This window comes from Pelodiscus sinensis, chromosome 2 (genome assembly GCF_052426305.1).
Source record: "Pelodiscus sinensis isolate ZL-2025 chromosome 2, ASM5242630v1, whole genome shotgun sequence".
In the NCBI taxonomy this organism is placed as follows: Eukaryota; Metazoa; Chordata; order Testudines; family Trionychidae; genus Pelodiscus; species Pelodiscus sinensis.
Genome location: NC_143053.1, coordinates 203,604,319 through 203,622,818, shown reverse-complemented (window position 1 = coordinate 203,622,818; position 18,500 = coordinate 203,604,319). Strand labels below are relative to the sequence as shown.

The 18,500-nt window shown below is 40.7% G+C and overlaps 1 protein-coding gene across 4 annotated transcripts in view; it reads left to right on the top strand.

Moving 5' to 3' along the window:
• The window catches only part of ITGB8 (integrin subunit beta 8), a 95,983-nt gene that overhangs the window by 47,166 nt on the left and 30,317 nt on the right, over window positions 1-18,500 (top strand). For all 4 annotated transcript variants that reach the window (XM_006138342.5, XM_014581219.4, XM_075922239.2 and 1 more), the window contains 3 exons: window positions 841-1,087; window positions 4,914-5,079; window positions 9,571-9,729. In XM_006138342.5, coding sequence (XP_006138404.1) covers window positions 841-1,087; window positions 4,914-5,079; window positions 9,571-9,729 — 572 coding nt within the window. The remainder of the gene's footprint in view (window positions 1-840; window positions 1,088-4,913; window positions 5,080-9,570; window positions 9,730-18,500) is intronic.

The window sequence follows — 18,500 nt, the reverse complement described above, 5'->3', positions numbered from 1 at the left end:
GCCATCTTATTTATTCTGAGAAGTGTGTAGCACATTTTTGGATGCTCTGAATAATAATTCAGACTTCACAATAAAGAAATTAAAGTGCTGTCTAGTCGTGTATTCATGTTATTGTTTTTGCTGGTGTTGAGAAAAACCAAATACAATAAGCTGATCTTTTTAGAGGTTAGTGATCTTTTCTTACATAAGAGATTGTAATGTAGCTCTGTGGGACAGACAGACATTTGTCACCCTGAGATAAAAGGCTACCTGTGTTTTGTCTGAGGTAACCACAGGGGTTTTTCTTCTTAAACTTGCGTTTGGTTTTTCTTTTAACCCTTGAAAAATTCTCATTGACTTCTTTAGCAACAATGAAATGGAAAACTTGAAGCCCTACATAACTAGGCATGTTGGGTCCTGTTATCTTGGGCTATGCATATATATGATACTTACAGAGTTGGACACACACCTAGCGAGGATAATGGACCCATTTATTAGCAAAGTAAAATTGGACAGTTAGAAATGGTCAGCCCTGTAATGACAGAAATTCTTTCAGTTTTTGAGTCATGGTTTGTGTCTAGTATAGTACTATTGGACTGTGTAATCAAGAATTTAAAAGACAATCATAAAAGACATGTTTTTAACGATAACCCATATTGGAGGCCAGATAAATTTTATAAACAGGTCTTTCAAGATTTATTTTGATGTGCATTTAAAACCTTCTCTTTTTTAAAAAAATATATTTTTTCTGTTTGCCTGCAAATGTTTACTGTGCCTGCAACATTAAAAATAAAACTGCAGTATTTTTAGAAGGGTACATTTTGAAAATATTTAATAAACTTTTTGTTTCCTTTCAACCAGGAGGTGAAGCAAGCTTTGTGCTAAAAGTCCATCCTCTAGAGAAGTATCCTGTGGACCTTTATTATTTAGTTGATGTCTCAGCTTCTATGCACAACAACATAGAAAAATTAAATTCTGTGGGTTTTGATCTATCTAAAAAGATGGCAAATATTTCTCTTGATTTTCGACTTGGCTTTGGATCATATGTGGATAAGACAGTATCACCTTATATTAGCATTCATCCAGAAAGAATCCATAATCAGTGCAGGTATATCATGATGTGTCTTTATTTGGATAATGCCAAGTGACAAACGTGGTTATAAATAAATTATTTGATTATCTTATGCTCCATTATAATTTTTTTAATTTCACAATGAGTCTTTTTTTTCTTTTTGATATCAGGTTGATTTCCAATAAGTGTTCTGTTTAAGGGGGGGGGAAAGCCACTTTCATGCAGTATTCAGTGATAATTTTTAAAATTTCAGAACTGATTATGGCATATATTTCATACATTTTAAATATTTTTTTATTAAAACAGTCACATATTGTGATTATTTTTCATTTTTATTTCCAAGTGTTTTTCAAAATGTTTTCCTTGAAATTTTCTCTTTTATCCCTGTAATATATATTTCTTCTGATCTGTTTAGCAAACAAAGTAAGAACCTTTTTGGTTTGCTTTTGCCATTCTCACTCAGGGGAAAAAAGGTATAGGATTGGACCCACTATTTTTGAATGTGGTAACACTTTTTTCATTGTATTCAACATGCATGTAAGTGGAGGGATCACTGTCCATAACCTTTATAGAACAAGATTCCACACAACGAATCCAAATTGTTTACAAGTAATTAATATTAATTTCTTGTTGCTTTATAGTAGGTCTACTGTAAAGGCCTGATCCCAAGTCCATTAGATAAGTTGCATCTTTTCCATTATTTCATGGGCTTTGGATCAGGAACTGTATCTCTTAATCTTTTAGGAATGTATGTATTTACCTCAGTCCCACTGAAGTCAATGCTTAACTGTTTTCCAGAAAAAGGGCTTAGTCTATGGGTTGTAGAGTTAGCTCAACTACTTCTTACTCAAAGCTTCCTTAATATTGTAAGAATTGGTTAACCTCTGAGGGTATGTCTACACTACAGCGCTAATTCGAACTAACTTAGTTCGAATTAGTTAATTCGAACTAAGCTAATTCGAACTAACGGATCCAGACTAAAAAACTAGTTCGAATTAGCGTTATGCTAATTCGAACTAGCATGTCCACATTAAGTGGACCCTGAACCGGGCTTAAGGATGGCCGGAAGCAGTGCCGGCAGGGCATCAGATGAGGACTTAGAGTGTGGAGCTGCTGCCTCAGGCTAGCCGAGGGCTGTGCTTAAAGGGACCCGACCCCCACCCCGGACAGACAGTTCTCAGGGGTGCCCCGCTTGCAAAGCAGTCCTGGCTTGGAGTGCCCTGAGTGCCCACACTGGGCACATCACAGCACTCGGCCATCAGACCGGCTGCACTTGCCGCAGGCTGCCATCTGGGGAGAGGGGGCAATTGGGGGGCTGCAGGAGAGCTTCCACCCCCAGAAGCCCGCAGAGCCAGCCCAGTCCTCCCCATCAGGGGCTCGTACCCCATTCTTCCATCACCTCCTTCTACTTACCCTTCCTAGCCCCCCTTCCTGATGTACAAAATAAAGAAAACGTGTGGTCAAAAATATAATCTCTCTTTATTGAACACAACTCGGGGAGACTGGGAAAAGGAGGTGGGAGAGGGGAAGAGAGAGGGTGGGAGGGGGAGGGCAACTAAAATGATCAGAGGTATGGAAGAGGTCTCATATAAAGAGAGGCTAAAGAGACTGGGACTTTTCAGTTTAGAAAAGAGGAGACTGAGGGGGGATAGGATAGAGGTCTATAAAAGCATGAGTGGGGTGGAGAGGGTGCATACAGAAAAGTTCTTCATTAGTTCCCATAAAGAAGGACTAGAGGACACCAAAGGAAAGGAATGGGTAGCAGGCTTCAAACTAGTAACAGAAAGTTGTTCTTCACAAAGCTAAGAGTCAACCTGTGGAACTCCTTGCTGCAGGAGGCTGTGAAGGCTAGAACTAGAACAGAGTTTAAAGAGAAGTGAGTTAAAGTCATGGAGGTTGGGTCCATGGAGTAGTATTAGCCAGGGGGTAGGAGTGGTGTCCCTGCCCAAAGTTTGTGGAAGGCTGGAGAGGGATGGCACGAGACAAATGGCTTGGTCACTGTCTTCGGTCCATCCCCTCCAGGGTCCCTAGGGTTGCCCGCTGTCGACAGACAGGCTACTGGGCTATATGGACCTTTGGTCTGACCCAGTACGGCCATTGTAAGCTCAGGGTCGGGGGTCTCAGTGGACCACCTTGATTTTCATGCACACCTGCTCCTGGGTGGCTAGGCTGGCAGCTCCCCTGCCCTAGACGGCCACTTTCCTGTGCCTAGTGCGGAGGTCGTGGATGAGGTCAACTATGTCCGCACTAGACCAGGCAGGTGCCCACCTCTTGCTGTCCTGGGCAAGCTCCCGGGAGCCGCCAGCCTGGACCCGGGAAGAGGGGGAGGGCGGGGGGCATCAGGTGGCTGGCTCGAGCCGTGCCAGGTGCAGGGTCTGCTAGCTGGGTGCTGGCAGGCTTGCACCTGGCATGGGCATCGTAGCCAGCCCGTGCCCCTTTAAGGGGTCCGGGGCCGGGAGGGGGGCAATAGAGTTTCCCTGGTGTTGGCCAAAGTGGCCACCAGGGAAAGCTGGGGAGGGCTAGCCTCCCACTAGTTCAAATTAAGGGGCTACACACCCCTTAATTCGAACTAGTAATTCCAAACTAGGCTTAGTCCTCGTACAATGAGATTTACCTAGTTCGAACTAAGCGCTCCGAATTAAGTTCGAACTAGCGGAGCGCCAGTGTAGCGCCTATCAAAGTTAATTCGAACTAACGTCCGTTAGTTCGAATTTACTTTGTAGTGTAGACATACCCTGAGAATTTGAGAACTTCGTCTCCTATCCATGTGGCTATATAACTATTACTAATCTCAGTGTGAAATATATCCATGAGTTTATGCGCCTTAGAGTTGATGGGTTTTTTAAAGTTTTGATTCTGTAGCTCATATTCATGTGAAATTGCAACAGAATCTGGTCCTTAATATGTAGTAATTTTTTATCAGGACACAGAAAAGTTGAATATGAAGTCTAATTATTCCCTCTCTTAAGGTACATCTACACTGCACTGTTATTTCGAGATAACTAGAGTTATTTCAGAATAACAATGCAAGAGCCTACACAGCCATTCCATTATTTCGAAATAATTTCAAAATAACGGACAGCTTATTCCAAAATCTGTAAACCTCATTCTCTGAGGAATAATGCCTATTCCAAATTAGCTATTTCAAAATAAGGTGTAAACACTCCACCACTGCTATTTCAAAATAGCCCTTCACTAGGGCCATTCTAAGTTATTCCTCCCCAGTATCTCCTGGGGCTCTAAATAGAGATTACATTAGAGGAGCCTGCCTCAGACTAAGTTTGAGGCTTCCCTGTAGTGTAGATATGCTATTTCAAAATAAGCTATTTTGGAATAACTATTCTGGAATAAACAACAAATGGTCTGGTAGCACTTTATAGACTAACAAAACATATAGATGGTATCATGAGCTTTCGTGGGCACAGCCCATTTCTTCAGATGACCGGAGTTATGAGTAGGGGATATGAAATAGCTTAATTTGAAGTAAGCTTGCAGTGTAGACGTACCGTTAGGAATCCAAATGGATAGTGTGCTATTGGAGATTATACTATCTCTTCCCATATTTTGTAGTACATTACATTCTGTGCAGCAGCATTGTTATTTTTTGTTATGGTTTTCATGAAAGCAATTAGGACCGAATACACTCTTCATGCAAATAGAAGAAAACATAACATGCACTAATTTTTGTTCAACATAAACTAGAAATATTTGTAGTTCCAATGAGTCTAATGAAGATTCTATTATATTTTTTCCAAATGTCTATATTAATGTGTTCCATAAAACCCACTTACTACTGGAGTTTACTAAAATTAATTTCAAATAATAATTCAACATATTTGGCTTGCTTTGTTTTGTCCTGCAGTGATTATAATTTAGATTGTATGCCACCTCATGGTTACATTCATGTACTTTCCCTGACTGACAACATAGCAGAGTTCAAAAATGCAGTGAATAAACAAAAGATCTCTGGGAATATCGATACCCCTGAAGGGGGGTTTGATGCTATGCTTCAGGCAGCTGTGTGCCAGGTAAGGTGATTTCTGTACAAACAACTGAATGGCAATTCAGCAACAGATCTATATTTATCATTGTTTCTATTCTTGATTATATTGAAACCTTTATAATATCTTAATTATGCTCCTATTTAACTTTATGCTTGATAGTGGCATGGCATTTCTCTCCACCCCCATTCCAATCTCCAAATCATCATCAAGGATCTCCTTGAAGCTCACTGCTCTTTTATTGGAGGAGGACTGAATAGGGGAATCATTTTCAGTGCTGGTAATTGATGTCGCTCTTGTATGAAAATACATGATCAGATACAAGATTGCTGATTTCGGTAACAAGTTTTACTGTATGTTATTCCTGTTATCCCAGCAGAGCCAACATTGCAATGGAAGACTGATTGGGAGTAAGTTTTCCCGCATCAACAGAATTGTTTACTAAGCTCCAATCAGTTGCACTTACACAAGTTATTAAAGGTGTAATTTAAGGTCAGGAGCTGAACGAGTTTAACTGAGGATCAGATTTGGTTTGAAAAACTTGATTATTGGTAATGGAAAATTCCCACCTTGATTCTCCTATCCTAGGTTTGGTTTTCAGGATTGGCAGTTAGAAAAAGCTTAACTCCTTATAAACTGAACATATTTTATATTTGTAAATCATTGTGACACAATAATGATAAAACCCCATATAACAATTTTAGGCTCTTTAATGAGCAGACCTATTCTTCAGCCTACCAAAAAGAAAGGTTCCACTGAGCAGTACAAAGTCCTTCCTCTATCTTCTAAGGGTTGTGAATGTGGATTGAACTTTCTAAAATCCTTGATTTTAGAAAATATTTGACTACTACATTTGTGTTGCTGTGTATGATTTTAGCATGCATTTCAGTATCGGTTCAATCTTGTAAATAATTTGTACTTAAAAAAAAAACCTTTACTACAGTACATGGTTACAGAAACATCTCTGCACACCTCAAAGTAGAAAAGAATGAGGAAAGACCTACATCATATTTAAAGATAAGTGTCCATCCAATCCTCTTGCTTTTTGCTACGTCAAGCAATACAATGCCTGTCCAGTTTAGTAGGCAGGACTTCTGGACAATGGTGCTGTTCATGTCTAGAGAGTCAGGACGGGCTTCTTTTCCATGGTGGTTCTTTCTTACCCATTTATATATTTTATTTTAGGACAGAGAAATGAATTGGGGAAACAATCCATAAAAAGCAGCCCACCAAAAACAAATTTAACTGTGGGCCTTTTTATATTTAAGAGATGAAGAGTATAAAGCAGGTAGATGAAAAACACAAAACATAGCTATCCTGTTCACAGCTGCTACACAAATTACTCTGAAACACCGAAAGGATTTCTCGCATTTATATGTTGATCATTGGATACATTCCATACTTATGACATTCAAGTTTGAAAGGGATTATAGGCTTCCAAACATAATAGAATGGAAACATTCATGACTATAGACAGTCTTTCCTGTTAATTGAATTGTGGACTAAAATGGCTGAGAACAATGTGCGTTTCATAACAAGTGTGAGCTGTAAGTTCATTAATGCCAGCTAATTTTTTTATAGAGTTGAACTTTTCTAACTTGCTCTGAGTAAGAGACTCATTGCCAATTCCCATTCTGACAAATTAGAGAGTGAATTGGAAACTGCTGAGGGTGGAGGAACATATTACTTATACATTCTCTGGTCACTAATTTTTACAAGTGTAGTTTAGCTTTAATTATTTAGGGTAATACTTGACAGCTCCATCCTACAACTCAGCATCCTTGTCAGAGTCATAGCTAATAAATTTTGTGCAGCTCCATGTGACATTTTATGTAATTATTTAATGAACTAATTTTTTATCTATACACTTTTATTTTACTGTCAATGTACCCGGTCCCAAGCAGTAGCAGGTAAGGACATGGAGATACACAAATTTTGGCAGCAGTGGCTGGAGTAGGCAGTAGGACATTTCTGGGCTTGCTGAGGTAGTTACATGGGACTGTTGGGTTAGATGACGTCTGGGTTTCTGGAAGGAAGTAGAGTATGGCTTTTGGCCAGGGATGTTGCCTGGGTTTTGATCGTGGTTGGCAGTGAAGCTGGGAGAACCACTGGGTCCCATGCACTTGCTTTTTATCACCATCACTGCCAGCAGCTAGTACTTCCCTACTCAGGGACAGAAAAGAGAAAGGAGGCAGAGCAGGCACCACAGCACCTCTTTGCAGTAGGAGCCACAAGCCTGCTCTGCAGCTCAGCTGAATATATCCTTGGGTTGCTTAATGCATAAGTGTCCTGTATGATGCATGAACTTGGCAGCCTTGGAGCGGTGAGTCGTAGAGATGAAGAGATAATAAATGTGAGGCATTGAGCTGAAGAAGAAGAAAGAATGAATGAGTAAGTGAAGGGGCAGACGGAGAAGTGAAGGGGGCTGAGTAATGGGCCAGATTGTGTTCGTAGCTTTTAAACTTGAGCTCAGGCAGCCCTTTGTTCCATGCCCACAAGTAAAATTAGAGGGGATGTGGATTGTCATCCAACACTTCCACCAGTCTAGATGACCTTTTTGTGGGTGGCTCTTCCACTGTGCATGGAGGAAGGGTTGCAAGTGTGTATATGCAAGCATGGAAGGTAGAAGCCTAAAGGTGGGGTCTCAGTCCATAAGACCTTGATCCCTGATATGAGGGATTGAGTAGGACCCCCAGCCCTTCAGCCACAAGCTTAGACCATTCTATTCTGCACCAACATTATATTCCTCTCCCTTTCTAAAAGACGTGGTCATTCTGAAGTGGACACTGCAGTGTGAACCATTCCATCCTCTAGCTATGTCAGAGAACCCTGATGACTGGGTCTGACCATAGGGGATTAGTACTTTACTTGTGCACAGCACTTCCTCCATCAGGCTATGTCTAGACTGCAGGCTTCTTTCGAAAGAGGCTCTTTCGAAAGCATCTTTCGAAAGAGCCTCTTTCAAAAAATCGCGTCTAGACTGCAGGCGGATCTTTCGAAAGAGAAATCCGCTTTTTCGAAAGAGAGCACCCAGCGAGTCTGGATGCTCTCTTTCGAAGACGGCCTCTTTATATTGAAGAACGCCTTCTTTCGAAAGAGGAACTTTCGAAAGAAGGCGTTCTTCCTCGTAAATTGAGGTTTACCGCCATCGAAAGAAAAGCCGCGTTCTTTCGAAATAATTTCGAAAGAACGCGGCTTGAGTCTGGACGCAGGGGAAGTTTTTTCGGGAAAAGGCTACTTTTCCCGAAAAAACCCCTGAGTCTGGACACGGCCCCAGTGAGGGCTTGCATATCATAGTTAATGTAGCAGAAGTATGCTACCTATTTGGTGCTCTTACACACTCCAGATTTGTAATGGTAAGAATAATTAAACATTGGAACAATTTACCAAGGATCATGGATTCTCCATCATTGATCATTTTAAAAATCAAGACTGGACTTTTTTCCAAAAGATATGCTCTAGGTATTATTTCAGGGATGTTTACCCTGGAAAGAGTAACACAGGCAGTCAGAGCAGATGATCATAATGGACTCTTTTGCCCTTAGAATCTATTAAAAACTAAGGAAGAAGTAAATTGCTATCAATGTTATTTTCCAGAAATCTATAATGTTACAGAAAAATAATTGAGGCAAATTCTGGAGCCTTTGCTCAAGTAAGGCACTTACTCAAAGTGAGTCATTACTCAGGCAAAACTGCCAACAAAGTAAGTAAGTCCTTCGGGACTGGAACCACTGCTGGATACTGTATAGACAAGAGTCTTGACAGCATTGGGTCATGATGATATTGATAGTTGTGATTTTTTTTCTTGTTAAACTTTGTTTAGTAGAATGGTGCAATATCTTAATTAATGCTATGTGTAGTGTCCCGTTAGAGAAGATGTGTAGTAGAAGGAATTTACAAAAATCAGAGTTTCTCTTATTTTGACTATGGTATCATTAAGCATATTAAAAATGTGTTACATTCATTCAGAGAATTTGTGTGGGTTTTGTTTTGTTTTCTGTACGTAGTGATCTTGAATCAAGGAATTTTACAAGCACTGTACAGCTTAGTTGGTAGGTACTAACATCACAACGGAAGCAGGCAGTTTTACTGTATCAACACATATTCCACACACATATTTCTGATCCAATTTTTATGTGTGATGTGTCTTTAAAAAAAAGTCAGAGAGAGGAAAATAAGTCAATGGATAATAAATCCATCTGCTTCAAGTTAGATTGAAACTATCATTTCTTGTGGACTTGCTAACTCTGGGCCTCAATCCTGCATAGCATTTAAATGTGCAGAACTTTCCTCACATAAGTGCTTTGCAGGATCAGGACTACTACCCAGCCCCGTATGTGAAGAATTAGTACTTTAACTACTTTATCTGCTTTTGAGTGTGTGCTTCAGTTCTTATGATTTGTTTTTAAACAATGCAGTACCTGAAAGTAGACTTAAAATGGACTTCCATGTTCATATTTAGCTATTATAGAATTAAAAGAGTTACATTCCATTCTCATTCTTACTTTTTTCTTTTAGAGCCATATTGGCTGGCGCAAAGAAGCAAAGCGATTACTTCTTGTGATGACAGACCAGACCTCTCATCTGGCCCTTGATAGTAAATTGGCTGGGATAGTAATTCCCAATGATGGAAATTGCCATCTGAAAGATAATGTGTACATCAAAGCAACAAGCATGGTAAGGTATATGTCATACGGTCTTACCTTTGGGAACCCAATGCATTGTCAAATTTAAATATCAAGATTTTAATTTGACATTAAATATTGCCAAATATTCAAGATGTATTGGTATTGGAAAAGGTTCAGAAAAGGGCAACAAAAACTATTAGGGGTTTGGAACAGGTCCTATATGAAGAGAGATTGAAGAGACTGGGACTTTCCAGCTTAGAAAAGAGTAGACTAAGGGGGGGATATGAAATGTCTATAAAATCATGACTGATGTGGAAAATGTGAATAAGGAAATGTATTTACTTGTTCTCATAATATAAGAGCTAGAGGTCACCAAATGAAATTAATATGTAGCAGGTTTCAAATAAACAAAAGGAAATTTTTCTTCACACAGTGCATACTCAACCCATAGAACTCCTTGCCAAAGGAAGTTGTGAAGTCCAGGAATTTAACAGAGTTTGAAATAGAACTAGACTAATTCATGGAGGTTAGATCCATCAATGGCTATTAGCCAGGATGGGTAGGGATGGTGTCCCTAGCCTCTGTTTGTCAGAGGCTGGAAATGGATGACAGGAGAGGGATCACATGATGATTTCTTGTTCTGTTCACTCCCTCTGGGGCATCTGGCATTGATCACTGTTGGAAGACAGGATACTGGGCTGGATGGACCTTTGATCTGACATAGTATGGCCGTTCTTATGTTCTTATTAAATTGACACTTCAAATTAAATTAGTAAAACATTAATATTTTCCTCAGTAAGGAGCATGTAGGACCCAAGAACAAGTGTGATGGAAATAAAATTATTGACATGCTTTCTATCTGATGTAAAATATTTCAGTAACTCTTTTGGCGGGGTCAGGCATGTTCTGAGCAGCACAATATAATAGGGTATTTTCAGCAGGTAAGTTACCATCTGATAGATCATCTGTATCTGTTGTACAGATTGTAAAAGGGAAGAAGGGGAATGATCATTCTGTTACATTACTCTGTATGAGAATATGCTAGGAATTTGCAGGAATCTTAAGAACATGAGAGTGGTCATACTGTTACAGACCAAAGGTCCATTAAGCCCAGTATCTTGTCTGCCAACATTGACCAATGCCAGATGCACCAGAGGGAATGAACAGAACAGGTGATCATCAAGTGATCCCTCTCCTGTCATCTATTTCCAACCTCTGACAAACAGAGTCTAGGGACACCATTCCTACCCATCCTGACTAATCACCATTGATGGACCTAACCTCCATGAACTTGTCTAGTTCTTTTTTGAACTCTGTTAGGGCATGTCTACACAGCAGGGCTTAACTCAAAATAAGCTACACAAATTGAACTACATCAATAGCGTAACATATTTCAAATTAGCTTATTTTGAAATTGGGAGTGTCTATACAGTACAGCTACGTCTACACTGGCACCCTTTTCCAGAAATGCTTAAAACGGAACAGTTTTCCATTATAAGTATTTCCGGAAAAAGCGCGTCTACATTGGCAGGATGCTTTTCCGGAAAAGCACTTTTTCCGGAAAAGCACTTTTTCCGGAAAAGCGTCCGTGGCCAATGTAGACGTGCTTTTCCGGCAAAAAGCCTCAATCGTCATTTTCGCAATCGGGGCTTTTTTGCGGAAAAGACTACTGTGCTGTCTACACTGGCCCTTTTCCGGATCAGTTTTTCCAGAAAAGGACTTTTGCCCGAACGGGAGCAGCATAGTTTTTCCAGGAAAAACACTGACAATTTTACAGTAGATCGTCATTGCTTTTCCGGAAAAGCAAGTGGCCAGTGTAGACAGCTGGCAAGTTATTCCGGAAAAGCAGCCACTTTTCCAGAATAAGTGGCCCAGTGTAGACACAGCCTACGTATTTCAAAATAGAACACTCTTCCTCCGACTTCCCTTGCTCCTTGTACTATGAGGGTTACAGGAGTCGGAGTAAGAAGTTCTCCAGCTCAACAGTATTTTTGACACTATTTTGAAATACCTGCCTGCTGTGTGGATGCAGACTAAGTTATTTTGAAATAATTATAGTTATTTCAAAATAAATGTTGCTGTGTAGACATACCATTGAAGTCCTGGTCTTCTCAACATCCTCTGGCAAGGAGTTCCACAAGTTGACTGTGTACTGCTTGAAGAAAAACTTTCTTTTGTTTGTTTTTAAACCTTCTACCTATTAATTTCGTTTGGTCACCCCTAGTTCTTAGGTTATGGGAACAAGTAAAGAACTTTTCCTTATTTATTTATACCCATCATGATTTTATAGACCTCTATCATATCCTCCCTTAGGGTACGTCTACAGTAGCCGCCTAGTTCGAACTAAGGAGGCTAATGAGGGCAACCAAAATTGCTAATGAAGCACAGGATTTAAATATCCCGTGCTTGATTAGCATATTCCCGGCCAGTTGCCATTTTTGGAAACTGACTAGCCCGAAGTAACTGCCTGAGTCTACATGCGGCAGAGAAGCGCAATTCTGAGATTAAACTCCTCAGTTCAAATTAACAGTTAAACCTCATGGATATTTAAATCCCGCGCTTCATTAGCAATTTCGGTCGCCCTCATTAGCCTCCCTAGTTCGAACTAGGGCGCTAGTGTAGACGTACCCTTAGTCTCCTCTTTTTCTAAACTGAAAAATCCCAGTGTTTTTCATCTCTCCTCATATGGCACCTGTTCCAAACCCCTAATCATTTTGTAGCCCTTTTCCAATGCTAATATATCTTTTTTTAGATGAGGCAACCACATCTGTATGCAGTATTCAAGATGTTAGCATGCCATGGATTTATATAGAGGCAATAAGATATTCTCTGTCTTATTCTCTATCCCTTTTTTAATTATTCCCAACATTCTGTTTGCTTTTTTCACTGCGACTGCACGTTGAGTCTATAGAGAGAACTATAAATAATGACTCCAAGATCTCTTGAGTGGTTGGTTATAGCTAAATTAGTCCTCATCATTTTATATGTATAGTTGGGATTTTTTTCCAATGTGCATTACTTTGCATTTATCAACATTAAATTTCATTTGCCATTTTGTTGCCCAATCACCTAGTTTTGTGAGATCCTTTTGAAGCTCTTTACAGTCTGCTTTGGTCTTAACTCTCTTGAGCAGTTTAGTATCATCTGCAAATTTTGCCACTTCACTGTTTATCCCTTTCTCCAGATCATTTAGAAATAATTTAAATAGGATTGGTCCCAGTATGGACTTTTGGGGGACACCACTAGTTAACTCTCTCCATTCTGAAAATTTACCATTTATTCCTACCCTTTGTTTTCTGTCTTATAACCAGTTATCAGTCCATGAGAGGACCTTTCCTTTTATCCCATGACAACTAACTTTAATTAATAGCCTCTGATGAAGAACCTTGTCAAAGGCTTTTTGAAAATCTAAGTACACTGTATCCACGAGATCCCCCTTGTCCACACACTTGTTGACCCCCTCAAAGAACTCTAGTAGATTATTAAGGCATGATTTCCCTTTATAGAATCCATCTTGACTTTTCCCCAACAAATTATGTTCACCTATGTGTTCACCTATGTTCACCTAATAGTTTCAACTAATTTGCCCGGTACTGATGTTAAACTAACTGGCCTGTAACTGCCAGGATCACCTCCACAGCCCCTTTTAAATATTGACACCATAATAGCTATCTTCCAGTAATTAGGTACAGAAGCTGATTTAAAGGATAGGTTACAAACCACAGTTAATAGTTCTGCAATTTCACATTTGAGTATTTTCAGAACTCTTGGGTGAATATCATCTGGTCCCGGTTACTTGTTACTATTAAGTTTGTCAGTTTGTTCCAAAACTTCCTCTAATGACACCTCAATCTGGGACAATTCCTAAGAATTGTCACCTGAAAATAATTGTTCAGGTTTGGGAATCTCCCTAACAGCCTCATGAAGACTGAAGCAAGCTGTTCATTTAGTTTCTTCACAACGACCTTACCATCTTTGAGTGCTCCTTTAGCATTTCCTTTTTCCAGTAGTCCCACTAGTTGTTTAGTAGACTTTCTGCTGCTGATATACTTAAAAAACCATTATGCTATTACTTTTTGAGTATTTCGCTAGCTGTTCTTCAAACTCTTTTTTGGCTTTCCTTATTATATTTTTACACTTAATTTGTCAGAGTTTATGCTCCTTTCTATTTTCCTCCCTAGGATTTAACTTCCACTCTTTAACTCCCGGCAGTGGGAGGGGAAAAGAGGGCGGTGACGTACATGGCTCTGCCCCCTGGCCGTATACATCACCGCCCTGCCCCTCTCCCTCGTGGCAGGCAGCACTCAGCCAAGCACCACGGCAGGAGGGAAGGGGAAGGGGAAGAGGGGCGGGGTTGAGACGGAGGGGAGAGAGAGGCAGGAGAAGGAGGAGAAGAGAAAGGGGGAGTGAGAGGCAGGAGGAGGAGGAGAGCTGAGAGAGAGGGGGGATAGGCAGTAGGAGGAGAGAGAGAGAGAGAGACACGGAGTGAGAGCGCTCAGGAGAGAAGACCTGAAAATCCAGTCTTATGATGGGCTAATTGGCTAGTATATAATAGTAAGAAACTAATTCAACCTTGGCACACTTAAAGGAGTCCTGTGCCAGAGGGCTTTAAAGAATTAGCACATATTTAGATACATCTGAATTCAACATGCTTACTCTTTTATGTATTCATGCAAAAAATACATCAAATACAGGCAGTCCCCAGGTTACGTACAAGATAGGGACTGTAGGTTTGTTCTTAAGTTGAATCTGTATGTAAGTCGGAACTGGCGTCCAGATTCAGACACTGCTGAAACTGACTGCCAGTTCTGACTTACATACAGAATCAACTTAAGAACCCCAGGCGTCCCCAAGTCAGCTGCTGCTGAAACTGATCAGCAGCTGATTCCAGGAATTCCGGGGCAGAGCAACTCTGCCTGGGGCTTCCTGTAGTCAGCGCTGGTCAGTTTCAGCAGAAGCTGACTTGGGACGCCTGGGGCAGAGCAGCTGGGGTGCTGCTGGGTTGCTCCAGTAGCGCCGCTCCTCGGTGCTACTGGACCAACCCAGCAGCACCCCATCTGCTCTGCCCCAGGCATCCTGATTCAGCCGCTGCTGAAACTGACCAGCAGCGGCTGAATCAGGACCTGGGGCAGAGCAGCTGGGGTGCTGCCGGGTTGGTCCAGTAGTGCCCAGAGCGGCGCTGCAGGACCAATTGGCAGCGCCCCAGCTGCTCTGCCCCAGAGTCCAAAACAAAAGCCTGGTCTGCTGGGGGGGGGAGCACACTAGCTGCGCCCCCCCCCCCCAGCAGACCAGGGACATGGAGAGCAGAGCCGCAGCGGCAGCGGGGTGCCGCGCCTCTGAGGCTTTGCTCTGGCAAAGCCTCAGAGGCGCGGGACCCCGCCGCGGCTGCGGCTTCAGTCCCGGTGCCTGTGGTCTGCTGGGGACGGTCCCCAGCAGACCACAGGCACCCGGACTGAAGCCACAGCCAGAGCAAAGCCTCAGAGGCGCGGGGAACCGCCGCTGCTGCCGCTTCAGTCTGGGTGCCTGTGGTCTGCTGGGGATGGTCTCTGGCAAAGCCTCAGAAGCGCGGGAACCCGCCTGGTGCCCCTGGTCTGCTGGAGACGGTCTCCAGCAGACCAGGGGCACCGGAGCAGCTTACGAACGGGGCTTTCTCGCCCCGACCTCCGGGGCGAGAAAGCCCCGTTCGTAAGTGCGGATCCGACATAAGTCGGATCCGCGTAAGTCGGGGACTGCCTGTACACTGGCATCCAACGATAAACTGTTTATATTCAGCAGACTTGTTTTAGCTTTCAAAAGTCATCTTCAGTAATGTATGAAAGATTCTACAGTTTTGGAAATCAGATTTTCTCAGATTTGTAGGGGTTAGTGAAATTGGTTAATCTTAGTTTAATTGGGGGAATAGGAATCACTGCCTAATCCATACATTACAAATAAGCAGTGACCAGAAATATGAAATGACAGGTGAGTCTTTGGTTTATGCAGTGCCCTTGCAACATAGCATTGTCCATGAGATAAATGTTGCTAACAGGTAACATTGCTGCCTCTAGGAAGGAGCTCATATTGTAAGACACCCATTTAGCTATAGTGTAAGATGGCAGTTATCCCCATGAAATCAATAGAAATCTCACCTTTGTATGCCAGGCCTGACTTTGATCCCAAAAGTCCAGTGTACGTAGGAATGTCACAGTAAAGTACCAGAATAGCCACTTTGTGTTGTGTGATCATTGAAGCTGAAATGCTTCTGAGAACAAGTGGGTGTTTAGAAGCTTGGCAGACTGACTGAAAGTCTGTTTGGATTTCAAATTATCAAATGTCCTTTCATTAATTGACTCCCGTCACCTTTTGTATATTTCCCTTTGCTTATTAGACTTGTTTATTCCCCTTTGGCTAGCCTGTTTTGGTTTCAGGATTGTTATACCGATCCAGTGATGTAAACAACCATTCCATTTAATCTGTTTCATGAAAGTAATCCACTGGCTTCAGAACAAAAGACTATATACTTGTGAATAATAATATCTTTTTAGTTCCAAGGAGTTGCACTACTATAACAGAGGAGAATTTGGCTCTTTATATTAAACAGTTGTTTTAAATATAGATTTTTCCTCTGGTGCCCGAGGCCCTTCTGATGTTATAGATAGTCCATCTGTTACAAAGCAAATGCATTGTTTTCTGTGATTACTGAGAATTTAGTTGATACTTCAGTTTTCAGTTTTGTTTTGTATAAAACAAAACAAAACAAAATGGCTACTTTATTAAGCCAGGATGGCTGCTGATTGCAGGAGTTTTAACTCATCTTTCTGAAGTAAAGGCTTTTGGGGTTTTACTCTTCTGTGCATGGATACTTCCATCTGGAGTCAAATTTTGACATGAATTTTGATGGAGGAATTATTGTGGAATAGGCAGTAGGTTTAAATTCCCAAATCAAGTTATCCCTGGATTTCCCACAATGAGGCATGTTTTGATATAACTGCTCTGTTAACCCTCTTTCTAGTTCTGCCATTGGCTGATGTGAGCAGAAATGTGGGAAGTTGTGTAACAGCAGACATGGGAAAAAGTTTCTTTACACCATGAATCTTTCACAATATCAAGACTTTTTGGAATAAACGTGATGCAGCAGTATAACATGTATACATGCAAGGTTGCCATGCAGTTTCCTACACAAAGAACTGCTTTGTTTTTCTCTAGTTTTTAATCCATAGTACCTAGTATGTCTGGTGGTCCCTGCCAGCCTGATCTTAGAGATGGAAAATATCTAATAGTGCTTTAGGTCAGTTTTGCACTACCGGCTGCTTGCCTGCCCTTTTAATAGATCAGATTTCTAGTTGCAGTTTCTTCTAGGGATGACCAGCAAAGTTTTGGGAGAGATAGGGATTGATGCTATTTGTTGCATATAGAACACCTGGGAACACTGATTGATTAGTCTTTCTGTTTTTCCAATTACTGTAGGAATATCAGGGCTGTCACATCCCAGAACCCTGTTGATGGAGGTTTCCTTTTATTCCTCCTTCAATCAAGGGACTGGGGGGACTCACTTTTTAATAAGCTATTATAAAACCTGAAAAAAATAGTCTTCCTCCTCTCCATAGATTGTTTTACTTTCTTGATATCTGTAATAATCCTACTACTCCTATAGTTATCTATGGACCCTTCTAAGAAAAAAGTACATAGAGCTGACTTTTTTTAAAAACACACCAAAACAAAACCTATTTTGGTTTAGAAAGAAGGCATGAACATTTTTCCTCATTTAAAAAAATCTACAAAACAAAAAGTACTGACAATTATTTGTGTTTGGTTTCATTCTGCTTCCTTATAGATTACTTTCCAATAATATTTTTACGAAGTAGAAGAACCATTTGCCATTAGGCTATATTCCTGCTGGCCTCTCTAAGTAAAAGGAGGAATAAGAGAAGAGTGTATTTGGTGTATTTCTGTTTTCACTTAGCTGAGCCAGTTAAGAGAATTCCACTGTATTTATATTTAAAATATTCACTTTTAAGACTGAAATTGTTTCCTTTTTTCCTTTGCTTCTTTCTGGCTTTTACTAAGGTTCCAAAGAACTATGAGTGATGTAAAGGAAGGACATTCTTCCCTTTTTTAATTAGAAATGTCCTTGGTTCACTCCTTCCCCTTTACCATAAAATATTTAGTATCTCTGATAATTATCTTCTAAACTCAAGAAAACAGTAGGTTCAAGTAGGGGGAAAACAATGATGTATCTAGAACTAGAAAGGCTGTCTTAAAAGAGAGTACAATTTCCTGAATAATAGAGAGAAAAGATAAGATAAAATGCATGAAACATACTAAAATTCTTACAGGAAGCAAAAGGATGTAGATGACTAATCCTGTTGCCAGCTGTGCCTTGTTATGACATTATAATATGTTTGTAATGTCAGAGAAAATTTATTCTCTAAAAATTTCTGTTGACATTTTTTACTTTGGCCTTTAAAAAAATAAGAAAAGGCTTTTCAAACTCATCTAAAATGACATTTTAATACATGATGTAACAAATTTGGGCATTACAATGAGGTAAAATGAAAAATTGGGTAACCTGTAGGTTGCACTCATAAATTAACCAGCTACAAACTTAGGACTCAATCCATTACTTGCATAAGACTTCATTGAGCCCTGTATGAGTGAGTGTTTCATCAGGCCTAGGAGCCCAATCATGCTCCCACAGAACATAAGAGTTTTGCCACTGATTTCAGATTTGCCTCTTGTTGACTTTGTTTGAATTTTTGTTACTGCAGTTTGACTCCTGGCCTGGGTTGCACAAACTCAGAAATAGAGCTGAGGGAATAATTGATTTTTGAGTTCAGTGAT